Source organism: Nyctibius grandis, chromosome 27 (genome assembly GCF_013368605.1).
Source record: "Nyctibius grandis isolate bNycGra1 chromosome 27, bNycGra1.pri, whole genome shotgun sequence".
NCBI classification, from domain to species: domain Eukaryota; kingdom Metazoa; phylum Chordata; class Aves; order Nyctibiiformes; family Nyctibiidae; genus Nyctibius; species Nyctibius grandis.
Window position 1 is genome coordinate 2,398,121 of NC_090684.1, and position 14,300 is coordinate 2,412,420.

At 53.9% G+C, this 14,300-nt stretch overlaps 1 protein-coding gene across 2 annotated transcripts; it reads left to right on the forward strand.

The window, feature by feature from the left end:
• Positions 1-2,183: 2,183 nt before the first annotated feature.
• On the forward strand, positions 2,184-14,300 carry KLHDC8A (kelch domain containing 8A). 2 transcript variants are annotated; one of them, XM_068419314.1, is made up of 7 exons: positions 2,184-2,565; positions 9,190-9,256; positions 9,446-9,878; positions 10,984-11,148; positions 12,387-12,602; positions 12,997-13,098; positions 13,315-14,300. In XM_068419314.1, exons 3-7 carry the CDS (start codon positions 9,503-9,505, stop codon positions 13,506-13,508), a joined length of 1,053 nt encoding a protein of 350 aa, XP_068275415.1. In that variant the 5' UTR covers positions 2,184-2,565; positions 9,190-9,256; positions 9,446-9,502; the 3' UTR covers positions 13,509-14,300. The 2 variants fall into 2 exon arrangements, with proteins under 2 accessions (XP_068275415.1, XP_068275414.1); XM_068419313.1 differs by lacking the exon at positions 2,184-2,565 and adding an exon at positions 5,263-5,356.

Sequence of the window (14,300 nt, forward strand, 5' to 3'; positions counted from 1 at the left end):
CTACAAGATCCTGATCTCTTCTAAGAGAAAAGCCTTTTACTGGGCTTCTGGGGGTGCTTTTTGCTGCTTTTTCCCTATTTTCTTACCTCCTGGCCTGCTAACTGCAGTTCAACACGCCTTTCCCAAACATTTGGGAGAAGTGGCCTGGTCAGGAGTGCTCGTCGGATTGAGTTGGCTCGACCTGAAGCGATGCAGGTAAGAAGGAGGAAAACGAAATGCTACTGTTTGGCTTATTTGTGTAATTTGCAGGAATTCCTGAAACTCCTGCTGTTCCCATGGAAACAGAAGTTGAATTGCAGGAAACTGCTAGAGGTTTACCAGACTGTTATTTTTTTTTTCCCTTTAATAGTGACACCTCCTTTATCATTTTCAAGCAGCCTGGAAAAGTTGTTCTCAAGCCACAAATCCAGAGTATCCATGGGCTTTCCTTGTCTTACAAGTCCTTCAAGTTATCCAATTTAAACTCGCCCTTTTCCCCTGCTTTCATCTCTCCTTTCTCTGGTCTTTTGCAGGTGTTGACATGGGGCAGAGTGTTCATCGTGGGAAGGTAAGGCTGCTTGTATTGAGCTAAGATATGAAGCTGGCAAGTGAAAGGTCATCAAGGGGTCTCTTGGGTTTACTTTGTTGTTTTTAATTGGGTGAATTAAATGCTTATGAAGATGAAAGAGTACTTGTTTTAATAACAGTTATTAGCGTCAGATATGTAGGACTATGAGGACAAGGATTATTAAGGCTTCCTGGGAGAGCTCTCCCAGGGTCCTGGTCTGTGTCACACCATCTCTGCTCCCTGTTTTATCACAGCTGGGACTCAGCTGTAAACAGTCTGGTAAATAATAACTTACAAATACTAAGTGTCCAATAATGCCAGACTGCTAATAGTCCCCCTGTTCAAATCCAGTTTGATGGTGTCTTTTAAAATTTCGTAAGAGGTGAATGCCATTGTAATGAACATCTTAATGTTAGGTTGGCCCCATGCTTGGGGTTTTTATTTAAATGCAAATTGAATCCTCTCACCAGAAAGCTAACAGATTAAAATAGCTGGTAGGGGTGAGAATTTGCTTTATGTAGAGTCATTTGACTCAACTTGTTGTTGATTTCCTCATTTGTCTTACTTTATGGCTAGAGCTGCTTTAAAATAGTTTGCTATTGGCAAGAATAAACCTTGTCTGGATTGTTACAGGCCTGAATTGGGTCAACACCGAGGGGATTTTGCAAGCCAGGGCTGGATTTGAAAACTCCTCCGGCCACCTCTGGAGAAGGTCAGTGGTCCAGGCTGCAGGGAAGCGGCCACCGGAGAAGCAAGTAGCTCTGAGATGAAAATACAAGACTCTTCCAGCTCTGGAAGCTGCAGGTTCAGAGGCTGTTGAGTGCTCGAGCACCTGATGCTGCTGCGCGGGTACCAGCCATGTGCCGAGTCACGCGTGCTCGGAGCTCTGTGCCGGTGAGGAAAGCTGTGTGAGCACAACGCTGAAAGGAGCAGGAATCCCTGGGGGTGTCGGGGACTTTCAGATCTCAAGGGGTTCCTGAAGGATTAGAAACATCTGCTGGGCTAAACTACAAATGCATCTCTGGGGAGGAGCTTTGGAGCTCGATGGAAGATGAGTTGACAGGATCTTTCTCTTGGCTTTTGCTTAGAAATGATTTTTCTGCAAAGTAATTCTGCAACACCTTTAGGAGGAGAGTAGAGACACAGGTTGGGGAAGCGAAAGCCTGGGACAAGCAGCAGGTTGGGAAACATCTTTTCTGGAGAAGACCAGCACTCCAAGGGTCCTACATCCCGACGCTGCCTCTGCAACCTCTGAGCAAAGCGAGCTCTTTCTGGGACGCCGGGAGCCGAGGTCGCAGGGAGCAGCAGCTCTGGGGCGCTGCTGCCTGAACCCCCTCGCTGTGCCCTCCTTACTGCCGGGGGGGTGCCCGTGGGTGCGTGTCCATCGGACCTGCACACCGGAGCTGTGCCTGGTCTCCCCAGCTCGGGTCAGACACCCAAGCCCTTCCCGCAGCGGGTCCTGCCACAGCGGCACGTTTAGGTCTCTGCCTTCTCTCGGAGGCGGCTCCTACTTTTCAGCTCCTATTTTTGTCTGTCTGTCTCCCTTTTCTAGGAGTTGTGTTTTTGCAGGCGGGGGGAGCGGCTGTTACAGAACAGCCTGTGTGAGCGTGGGGAGCCATAAAAGGCTTAAGCACGGGTCTGGTAATGCAGCGCGTACGCACGCATGCACGCACAGCCCCGCTGCCGGCACCGGGGAAAAGACCAGATGGGGAAACACTCTCCCTCTTAATTGCCCTACATCTCCGGGAGGGTGAAGATTAGGGCCGCTGGATTTATGCTGATATTATTTTCTCTCCTCGCATCCCTCCCACGCAGCCCTCCCAGCCCCGGCTGCTCCCGTCGCTGCTTGCATCCCCCTCGCCAGCACTGCGGGGTGCGGGGAGGGACGGAGGGTGCAGGAGGGAGCCGGGGAGGAGGTCGATGCTCTGCGGGAACTGAGGATTTGGGTGTTCGAGTTGAAGAGCGTTTCTAGCAGACAGCCATGCTCCACCTGGACTCGGCGCGGCTTCCCGGGAGCTGTGAGTACCTCGGCGCTTCCCAAGCCCTCCTGGCAGGAGGGAGGGAGTTTCTCGCTGGAGGTCAGTGGGTTATTGCTGGGGGGATGCTTCAGAGGAGGATGGCTTTCTCCCAGTGTCAGGCCAGGCTTTTAATGAGCAATCAGAAACATAGCTTTGAGTTTGTGTTTCCCCCCAAAAAAGTAGGTTAAGGAGGATGATTTTTCCCTTACTTCACCCACCCCCCACACCCCCCAGTATTCCCCAAATCCCCCATTTTCAGCCTTTCTCCCAGAGCAGGCCCTGGCAGTGATGGGTGTGTGCCATGAGCTACCCCCAGCTGAAGTCTGGCCCAAGCTCTTTACATTCCCTCCAGAGGGATGCAGCCTAAATCCAGAGTAACAGGAGCTTTATAAACAGGACCAGTGAGACTGCAGGGCTTGGAAAAGACCTTCTGTATTTGACCTGTGCAAAAGAGAAGCTGTTTGTGCAGGGAGCAGAGGCAGCCTCGGGGGGCAAGGGGAGGGGATGCAGGATGCTGCTGGGAGTGGGTCCGGGGAAGGGGAACCCTTGAGTCTTGCAGGTGGGTTATCTGTTCTCTTGGTGAAATGATAACTCTCTGTTGAGACAAACTGCGATGTGAATACATCTTACCTTGTTCTGCTGACTCTTCAGCCCACCCAGGATAAAAGGATGATCTGAGCTCTTTTCTTGCGCTAAGGAGTGCCAAAAAATGAAACTGCTTTTCTCCCTGTCCCGTAGCCTGCTAAAGCCCCTGGCATCCTTCTGATGCACGACCGCTGTGCTGTTAGCTGTGGAGTATTTCCTTCCACGACCGCTCTGCCTTCCTCCTGTTAGCAACTGCAGGAAATTGCATTTGGCATGATGAGGCTGGGAATGATCCCAAGGGACTGGTTATGGGGGAAGGGGTGAAGCTGGGGAGGAGGTTGGGTCGGTCACAGCCTGCTGTCTTCAGTTCAAACTGCACCTACATAGGTCTGCAAAGAGAGATGCTCGGGAACAGAAGGAATGAAACGAACTGCGTGTGAGTGCTGCTGATTTTTCTTTGGTACAGCTAATTCCCTTACAATTGCAATGCTTTTCATCTTCCCTTTAAACTAAACAGTCTCTTTTGCCAGCTGGGTGATTTGCAGAGAAAGGCAGGGAACCAGCGGGTCTTTTGGTTGTTATTTTTCTGGGTAGCTGTTACTATGGCAAGGAAACTTGATTCAGTGGGAAGGGAGGTCAGAAATACCAGGCTGAAAATTTCATGCATGTTCTGTTTAGCACCTCAGCTGCCCAGGTTTGTGCAAGGGAGAATCCCCAGTTTTCAAAGGCTTTTTAAAAGCCTTTTCTGCATAAAAGTTGGAGTTACTTGAAAACCTAGGCTTGGTATTACATGACCTTGGGGGCTAGGACTGAGTAATAGCCACAGCTCACAGAAAGGCTGCCTGTATCTTGTTCTGAGTGTCACCAAGAAATGAGAGCGAGCGTTTGGGACAGGAGCTCAGACTTGTCCTGTGCTGGGGACAGGTTAAAAAGGTGCCAGACTTTTCCAAAGACCCTGATCCCACTAAGAACCGTGAATAAGGGGTGAGGGTTTGAAGGGACTTGTGTCTGTGGGGGTGCTGATGTTTATCTGACAGTGCAAAGGGTGGTTACACCAGGACATTTATGTGCTGCTTGGAGGAAGAGCGGCTCAGTTTAATTACCGTGATTAATGGGGAGGTTTAGGTGCTGCTCCCACATCTGAAACTTTTTGATGTGTTATTTCACATGCGCTGTACCCTGCTAACTTCTAGTGTAGGTGAGAACAGCATAAAGCAAATTCTAACCACGTTTACCCTCCTTTCTCATCACTTGCTGTTTTTTGTTTTGACAAAATCCCTGATTCCAGCCAGTATGGGATGTTTGTGTGATATCAAGTGGCTCCAGCTGCAGGTAGTTACCTGAGGAGGGGCAGATGTGGGGTCCTTCCCTGCCCTGTTCCCAGCTGACCTGGGAGCAAGTGGCTTCCCTGTGTGGGTGATCTGAGCACCCAGCCCTGGGGAGAGCAGGTACAAGGGTCCCAGGAAAGCCTGCCCGTGCGTGGGCTGTGTGTGCAGCATCCTGAGCATCCTGGCACCTCTCACCTTCCCCATCTCTGCCCCTCTGAGCAGGTGAGTGGTGGTGGGTGGTTGGGGGTAACACTGGGAGCAGAAGAACTGATCCGCAGGGGACTGACCCTTCCCAGGGGCTGGTCCCTGCTCCACACTGTGCACTGGGACAGCACCCGAGTGTTGCTGTAACCTGGAATTGCACTGGGAAGAGAGTCAGAGCAGGTGAGGGAGAGCTGGGCTGTGCCTCACACCCCTCCTTGGCAGCGGGTGAAAGTCCTGGGGACCTCCACTCCGTGTCCCCCTTCCTGGCCTTGTACCGTGACCATTCCTTGGGACAGAAACGGGTCCCCTGCACTGAATCACCTCCTTTGAGCCATCTGCATCGAGCCTGTGCTGTGTCATCTCTCCCTGCTCTTTATTTAACAGAGTGCAGACAGCCAAGACAGAGCTGAAATGAAACTGCTGGCTCCTGCCTGGTGCTGGGGAGCAGGAGCTGTGATTTCGTCTCGGTGTTTGTGTGCTATTTCCAGCATGCTGTTGCCCTTGTTCCTGCCTCTCCTGTGACGCCCGTCCCCAGAGCCGTGGGAATCGGCACTGCTCTGGCTGGTGATGCTGGCTGGATGTCAGGCTGCTTTCAGCTCAGCTTCGCAGCCCCTTCTCTGGTGTTGGCTGGCACACGGCAGGGCTGCCCCGTGCTTATCTGCCGTGACATTTAGGTGAGTACAAGAGGTTTTTCTCTGAAGGCGGTAGCTTCTCTAATAGGCTTCTCTGTCAGGCTGGTGGCTGTCTGCAGCTTTGTTTTAACCTGCTCCTGGTGACAGCAAGGAGCATGTGGGCGTTTGGCAGATGATACGGGGAGCAGCGATGCTCTGGGAGCACAGCTCCTGCTGGGGCTGTGACGGGCGTCCTGGGTCTGACCCATCCCCAGATCCAGTGATGGAAATCTGGGGTCACACTGCTGTCGTCAGCGAAGCTGAGGGTCATCTGGATATGGCTCAAGTTAAGGTGTGATGGGATGCCAGGAAGAAGCGTGGTGGTTTCCTGGATCTTTGTGGTGTCCCTGAAATGGGCACTGTTCCTGAAGTGAGGGTCTGAGCAGGCGATGCTCTGCGAGGCGCAGCAGTGATCCGCTGCTGGGGCTGCAGGAGTGCTGGAGGCTTTTCAGAGCAAGTTGGACAAACATGGTACAGGAGCAGTTCGTTGTGAGTTGTGTCTGCCTCAGGCTGGCTGAGGATTAAGGGTCTCTCTCCATTTCTAGCCCTGAGTTCCTCCTTGGAGGGGAGTGTGTGTGTTATGCAGAAGTGTGGCTGGGGGTGCATACAGTGATGTCTTGGGGCTGGATATCCTCAGCATCAGCATTAAAAATAGGCAATTTGGGAGTATCTCTGTGGCTTTTCATCTTCTGGGGCCTTTTTTCATTTCCTTCAATTGGGAGAGGTGTCAGCAGGACCCCTTTTTGCTCTGTGCTCACGCAGTGGCGTAGCAATGTAATATTTAGGGTGGTGCATCAGCTGAAAGTCCCCCCTGATGGCTGCAGGGTGGAAATTTTGGCTTCGGCTGGGCCATGTTCTGGCCCTCTGCAGCTCAGGGGATTTCAAACCCAGAGCAGCAAAACTGAATCCTGGAGAGAGGCGAGAGATGATGGAAAGCGAAAGCAGCCACAGTCCACAGCACCAAGATCTCTCTCCCCTGTTCAGCCCGTCTGTCACTTTAATACCCACCAGCATCTCTTTCATAAATCACAAATCACTGCAGGTAATAAATGCCACTAAACCATGAGCTTTCTAAAATGAGCCTGATGTAACCTGCGGGGTGAGGAATGGCCTCTCCTTGGAGGGAGCATCTGGGTGTCACAGCACAGAGATCTCAGCCCCTCTCTCACCTCTCGGTGGGTGCTGTGGGGGTCCCCTGCCCCGCCGTGCTCCGTAGCCACTTGGCAAAGACCCTGGGGAGTGTGTGTGGGTGCTGTGCTGCTCCCTGAGCTCTTAAAGCAGGGGCTTCTGTCCTACAAGGGTAAGGGCTGGGCCCTGGAGTGGGCTCAGCACCGTGCCTGCCATGTCCTCTGATAGCAAAGCAATTACCATTCATTTTGATTTTAATGTAGCTATTTAAGAAAAGAATGGTAATGCTTCCAATTTGTTTGGTATAATTAAGTGATAATTCCCTGTGCCTGGAGGAGAACACGGCAGCAGCGCAGGGGGTGGTTGGTCAGCACATTTTGGCAGCTCCTGGCTCCCACGGCGCAGCGCTGGCGTTGCTTTGTAGGGAGATTCAGGTGATGCTGGAGAGATGGAGACAAAAGGTGTGGGTACAGTGCTTCAGACTGACCTTGATTTTCTTTAAAGAGCATGAAAGAGAATAGCAAATTACTTGTGTGCCAAGGCAGCTGGATCCGGGCAGAGCTTTGCATTCCTGCTGCTGGGGGTGATGGCTCTCCTGCTGCCTGGGACCACAGCCGGGCTGAATTTGCAGCTCTTGGCTCTGCCTGCTCTCATGAAGGGCCTGCCCAGCACTCCACAGACATACTCAGCCACCTCCAAGTGCTTTGAATCACACTCTGTGTGCTGGTATGTTGAAAAAAAGAATTTTTAGGCAATTTTAGACAGCTGTGCCCGAGCTTTGGATAGCCTTAATGACAGCAGGGGATCTGTCTGGCACCAGCCGTGAGGTTCTGCTCCTGTCAGACATCTGAGCGATGCTGATTGTGTCTCATCCCAGGACTGCACTTTATAGCTCAAGAAATTGAGGCACAGGGCAGGAAAATGACTTCTCAGAGGTCAGGATGCAAATCTATCACACCCCTGGAAATAGGAGCTGGCTCTGCTTTTCTAATTTGCTGGACCATGCTGCATTTGTCCATGGGAATGCATGAAAATTCACCTGGAATGAGAATGAATTATTCATGAAAGCAATAATCCAGAGCTGCTTAAACAGCCAAGGCAAAAATCCCCGAGCTGATCCAGTTGCGGGCGGTGATGCACATCAGATGACGAGGGATTGAAGGGAGGGCAGAAGAGCAGCTGGTGATCGAGGCTGTTGTTTGCCCCTTTCTCCTCCGCTGCTGGGAAGATGCGAAGCGTGGCTTGACTTGCTGCTGCTTTTTATTGTTGCTTTGTGTTCCTTTGTGTCGCGGCGCCCACGGTGCCGGGGATGTGCGCATGTGCCCATGCTGGGTCCTGCTGCTGGAGGGCTGCAGCCCGAGGAGTGTTTATGGGTTTATAAACCACACTCTTTATGCACTAAATGATGTTTAGCTGACTACTGAAATTTATTTGGGAGAATGAGTGAGAATAAACAGCCCTGCTTGGATTGATTGGTTTTCGTGCCAGCTCAGACTTGAATGTGAAGTGATTTTGATGGATCTCAGTCCAGTTGTCTGAGACCTGTTTCACTGATGCTTTTCCATCACCCTCCTCTAATTCACACTTTCAGAGGAGACGTATGCACTAACGTGACTGTGGAAATGAATCCCCCCTCCAGATGGGCCCCGCAGGCTGCAGTCCTTGCAGGTTGAGCCCCAAGGTAGAGGTGAGGAGTTTGTGGGGGTGCTGCATTGTACCTGGCTGCTGCACCAGAAGAACTAACCCCGAGCAGCAGATGGGCTGAGGACTGGCCCTGGGCTGGGTGTCAGCCAGGAGGCAGGGAAGTGGGTTCGGGAGCAAACCTCTGCTCCAGGGACTTTCAAACCAAGGTCCACAGAAAAGCAGAGCCAGGCAGCCCTCCTGCTGCCAGGGAAGCTCTTTGCAGGGCTCAGTGGGACCTCGGCATCCACAGGGAAAAATCTCGGGAGTCTGTGCATGGGGAGAAGAGGGAATGACGCTGTCCTGGACCACAGCAGTGCTCAGCCAAGAGTGTGCCGCCTTGTTTTTTTTTGGCAACTGCTCTCTCTATCCTACAGTCCTGTTCCAAATGTTCGTGCTGGGAGAGGCTGCTGCGTCTGCAAGGGTAAAGAGAAATCATTCTTTGTTTTAAGGGCCATTGTTAAACAACCCCAGTTACACAACGAAGGTGGAGATGCTCAGTGCGAAACGCACCTTATTCCACGCTGGCGAGCGAGCAAGACGCTGCCTTTGTTCCTTTCTGTTTGCCCTCTCTGTCCTCCTGCATTAATTAATCTCATCTGCATGCTTAACGGCCATGCCAAGAGAGAAGCCACGAACAAGACCGTGGGTTTCTAGTGGGAGCTTGTGCCTCTCGCCCATGGGCTGCTCTCTGCATCCCTTATAGCTCCATAGCCCAGCCCGCGGGTCGGGGCTGGAGGGGTGAGTGCTGCCTTTCGCCTTCGCCAGCCGAGGGCTGATGGAGCGGGTCCTGCCCAGGGTCTGCAGGAGGGTGTACACAGGGGGCAGGAGGAGGAACCAGCTTGGAGAAGGAGGACGCAAGGGGAAGTTTCCCAGCAGGCAGAAAGACAGGTAGGCAGTGAGCAGGCGGCTTGCAGCCTCCCCAGTGTGACTGTCACTTGGGGGCAGGGATGCTCAGGGAACAGGATAACAGACTCTGACCTCTTGCCTTTTTATTTTTTTTTCTCCCTCTTTTGTTTTATTTTTAGGACCAGCCTCTGCATGAAATTCTGAGGCAGATCTGGAACTGTGGGATTAATGGAGGCGCAATGAAAGGTACCGGTGGCTGCTGCTCCATGCCGGGGGGGTGGCAGAGGGCACGGGGGGTGGTGGGAGGCTGCTTGGTGCCGGTGCTCCGCTCCCTGCTCTGCTCCTGCCTGCCCGCAGCCCTGCCGGGGGGTCAGTGCTGTTTGCACTTTGTGGTGGTGGTCATTTTTCCTGGCACTTCTCTGCTCTGTTTTGCAGCGTAGCCAGCCCCGTCCCGCGGGCAGGGACCGATGCTGCCTCGCCCCGCCGGCCACCATGGAGCTGGCTGACACCAAAGACTTCCAGTGGAAAACCCTCGCCCCACTCCCGAGCCGCAGGGTCTACTCGACCTTGGTGGAAGCAGGCGGGCAGGTGTTTGCCATCGGGGGCTGCGATGACGACGGTGTCCCCATGGACTGCTTTGAGGTCTACTCCCCCGAGGCCGACCAGTGGACCTCACTGCCCCCCATGCCCACGGCCCGGGCAGGGGTGGCCGTGGCCACCTTGGGCAAGAGGATCATGGTGATAGGAGGGGTCGGAGTGAATCAGATGCCGCTGAAGATAGTGGAGATGTACAACATAGATGAGGGCAAGTGGAAGAAGAGGAACTCGCTGAGAGAGGCGGCCATGGGCATCTCGGTGACGGCAAAAGGCAAGGAGGGTTCAGTCCTTCCCGGGCAGGGAGGGGATGCCTGCGGGGTGGTGAGATGGGGAAGGTTGGCATCGGTTGATGCATCAGGCACAAAAGGTTTCTGGGCAATGGCACAGGGTTATGTTGTTCTCCAAAACCTTTTCTGTGCTCCTAGGAGTTGAGCCCCATGTGTTTGTCATTCCACCTGCTAAAGACGACTGTTCTGTAGGTGGCCAAAAGCAGATAAACCAGGGTCTTGCTCTGTATCGTCAGCCCTGGAGCCACAAGGGCCACGGCAGTGCTGGTGCCTGGGGGTGTTTTGGACAGCTCCAGGGTCTCAAATCAAACTTCTCCAGGGATTTGTAGAAAATTCTGGCCCTTGTGTGCTGTAGACGCTGGAAAAATAGGAGTGGTGTAGCTGGGCTGGGAGGACCTGGCTGAGCTGCGGAGCCAGAGGTGAAGGTCTCAGAGCCACAGAATAGCTTTGGTTTGAAGAGACATCTCTGGTCCAAACCCAGAAGGAGCTAGGAGAGAGTCTGCTTCATGGTCGTGGGCTCAAGTCATTGTACAAGGAGGGGGAAGCGGCTGGCCTTGGGGGGGGCTCCTGCATACCTCCCCTCCAAAAGCTTAACCGCTGCCTTAAACGGGGCTTGTTAAATGCCCGTGAGGCTCTGCCTTATCAGCCCGTCTCATTTTTTAGTTTCTAAGCAGAGATGTGGAGCATTGATTTCCTTTAGCGTGCTCTGCCGTGCTTTGAAGAGCCTGGGGCTGGGAGCTGTGTGCCTGGGGTCAGCCAGCTGCCCGCCGTGCCTGGGATTACAAATCTAATCTCCAGGCAGCTCCTTTGAAAGCTGCTTGGTTTGTTTGCTTAAGTGGGTTTAAAAGCTACTGTCAAGGAATGTTTAAAAATAATGTTTACCGTCTTAGAGCTGGTTTTCTCTCTGGGTATAAGCTTGCCTGACTGATAGGGCAGGGTCAACCTGGTGCGAGAGGCCAGGAACAGAAATAGCTGCCCTGATCCTTGCAGCGTGCAGGCTGGTCTGGGAGGTTTTTCAGGGGGGTATTTCTGATGCTTTCCCATAACATTTTTGTGGGATTTTTTTTTTTGCTTCTTGGCCCTGTCCAGACTACAGAGTCTATGCAGCTGGTGGGATGGGGTCTGACCTGCGGCCGCACAACTACCTGCAGCACTATGACATGCTTAAGGACATCTGGGTGTCGCTGGCGGCCATGCCCACACCCAGGTACGCTGCCACCTCCTTCCTGCGAGGCACCAAGATCTACGTGCTGGGTAAGAAGCAGTCCTGCCTTCTCCTCCTCCTCGGGCAGCAGCCCCTTTGCTCTGAGCACTGAGAAGCCTCCCTGGCAGAGGCTTTCGGGACTGCTCCTCTCCATCCCTGCCTGCTTTGTCTCACACATTTCTCCCAGCTTGCAGCTGTAGGTTTTGAGAGGGGCTGGTGCTGGGTTTGGGTTCACAGCTCCGTAGCAAGCACCCACAAGAGCCCCAGGAGCTCACAGGTCTCGCAGCAGCTCTGTGCTGGGCGAGCGGCCTCCCCTGTCCCAGGTCCACCCGTGGCTCCTGGCAGCCGAGGGTACGGCTGGTCTCTGCCTGCTCAATTTGCAGTCCTGCAGCTGTGCTAAAAGCCCTTGGACTCAACTAGTGAGTAAAAATACTTCTGTGCATTTTACATCAGCAGAGTCCTACGCAGCTTCACAAAGGGTCTGCCTTTGGCGGAGGGAAGACCTGCTGTAGCTGGGAAATGCTGGACCAAGCCTTTTGCAGGGGATGATTTTAATTAGTTTTGCCTTACAGAAAGAGAAACTAAGGCAGAGAAATGTTGCTGTTAGCTCGTGGCCAAATGGCATATCAGGACCGAAACGCGGGAGTCCGGACAGCCCTGGCTCTATTTAGGGGTCACCAGAAAAGCCTCTTTGATCTATTTTGCAGTTTGCTCGCTGCTGGCAAACAGTTTGTGGGCCCAGTAGCGAGTGCAGGCTCTGCCCTCGAGGCACGCTGAGTGTCTGAGCTGAGAATAGCTGAGAATAGCTGTATCCATCTGCATCTGATGGGTGGAAGAATAACACGCGTCTTTGGCGGTGGCAGCAGCAGCTGCTCTGGCAGCAAGGCCGGGGCTCGCTGGGTTGTGCTGCCACTGAACTCCTCTGAATGGCAAAGGCTCCCCGAGTGCTGATCCCTGCTCTGCTCTGAGTTTGTCTGGATTAAACTAGTGCATGCTAAACACCTTCCTGCGCCAGCGACCCGCTGCTGGCAGCGTGAAGCGGAGGATGCGATGCACTGAGAAATGAAGTGTTTCCATGTCATGAATGTGCAGTTAAAGGAGAGGGAGCGCAAGGGTGAGAAGTTACCTGGCTCACAGGCCCTCATGCAGGTGACTTGAGGCCTGGGGACATCACATCAGCTGGCAGCTCGCTCTCAGCCTGCCCTAAGAGGCTCCTCTGGTTCCTGCTGCTGTTGGCTTGGTGCTATGAGCCAAGCTGACCCTTTTCTTTCCATCTCCCCTGCCCCAGGTGGAAGGCAGTCCAAGTACGCTATCAATGCCTTCGAGGTCTTTGACATAGAGACCAGGTCGTGGACCAAGTTTCCCAACATCCCCAACAAAAGAGCCTTCTCCAGCTTTGTGCCCACAGAAGACAAACTCTTCAGCCTCGGGGGCCTGCGGCAGGGACGGCTCTACCGGCAGCCCAAGTTCATGAGGACCGTGGACATGTTTGACATGGAACAAGGTGGGGGCTGTCCCAGCTCTGTCCTTTCCAGAGGAGCAGGGTGGGTGACACACAAGTCTGTGCTTTGGGGCTTTGCTGTCCTTGCAGAGCACAGAGCTCTCACCAGCTGAGTCCTGGGACTGCTGGTGCCTTGAGCCCAGCCTAGAGAAGAGCCTGTAGTCAAGATCAACAAGTCAAGGCAGCAGGGGGGGAAACCATGGTCCTGAGGCAGCTGGGTTCAACAGCTCCCTCCTGACATGGTGGTGAGGAAGCTGACCCCTGTGTCATGGGGTTTTATCACCCCAAGGTGCAGCAGCAAAACTACGCTCCTACAAGCAAGTAGGAGGTCAGAGAGGCAGATGGTTTCCCAGGAGTGGATGCTCCTGCGATACCCAGTCTGTCCTGTCCCTCCCAGGTGGCTGGATGAAGATGGAGCGCTCCTTCTACCTGAAGAAAAGGCGAGCAGACTTTGTGGCTGGCTACCTGAAAGGCAGAGTCATTGTGGCTGGGGGACTAGGTGAGGCACTGAGGACAGTGGTAACACTTTAGAAGCGTATGTGAGTCGTGTTATCATTACAGAAGGGAGAGATGTTGGCCTTGTCTGGCCTGAGGGAGCAGGGAAAACAGACCCCATAAGGGGATGGGGTCCAGAGCACAGACACTGTCCCAGAGCAGACAAGGGATGCTTGACTGTGCTTCCCAGGTGACCCAGTGCCTCAATTTGTGCTTCCAGGAAACCAGCCAACCGTCCTGGAGTCTGCAGAGGCCTTCCACCCCGAGAAGAACAAGTGGGAGAGCCTACCCCCCATGCCCACCCCGCGCTGCGCCTGCTCCAGCATCGTGGTCCAGAACTGCCTGCTGGCTGTCGGCGGGGTGAGCCAGGGCCTGAGCAGTGCCGTGGAGGCCCTGTGCCTCTCTGATTCCTAGCTGGCTCCTGCCTCTTGCTGCCTCCAGCAGTGGTGCTGGTGGTGCCAGGCAGTGCTGGGGCTGGGTGAGCACTGCCTGAGCTGCCCTGGGAGCCTGGCAGCTCTGCTCTGCCTGCCAGTACCTAAACCCAGCCTTGCTCTGGAGCCACAGCCAGTAGGAGCCTGCAGCAGGGCTGCTGTTCCTCTCCCTCCTGCGTGCTGCCCTTCCAGCCCCACGGAGAGAAGGAGTGCTTTGGCCAGGGGTCCCCTCCAGTCGCCTTTAGAGCTTTACAGGGAGCCCCAGATAAAGGAACTGCTCACAGCACTGGTGTGCCGTGTCTCCTGCCAGCAGGAAGGACTCTGGAGATCAGGGCACGGGCGAGCATCTCCCTGCTGCTGTCCTGACCAAAGGCAACGGGTTTGGAGGTGTTAGGAGTATGCAGACAGGTCAGTGGGGGTTTGGGGAGAACTGATGCGATGTTGCCCTCTTTGAGCACCCTGGGATCTATGTGTACTTCCCTGCACAGATCCCCTTGGCTTGCAACAAGGGAAACCCCTAACCTGCAGCCAGATCCAGGGGATCGTTCTTTTGCCTTCAGAGCAAGGCTTTTCCTGCAAACCTGTAGCATTTGACTGTCACTTTGCCAGGAGCTGGAGCGAGGGGCTGCCAATGCTCCTGGGAGGGATGAATGCCCAAGGGACTGTTTTGGCTAGAGCGAAGACCTTACTTTTGGCACAGGACTAGCACAGATACTGCCCTTGCTGGGTTTCAGGCAGAGATGGCCTCAACCTCCAGTGTTCCAACCTGGTTTTT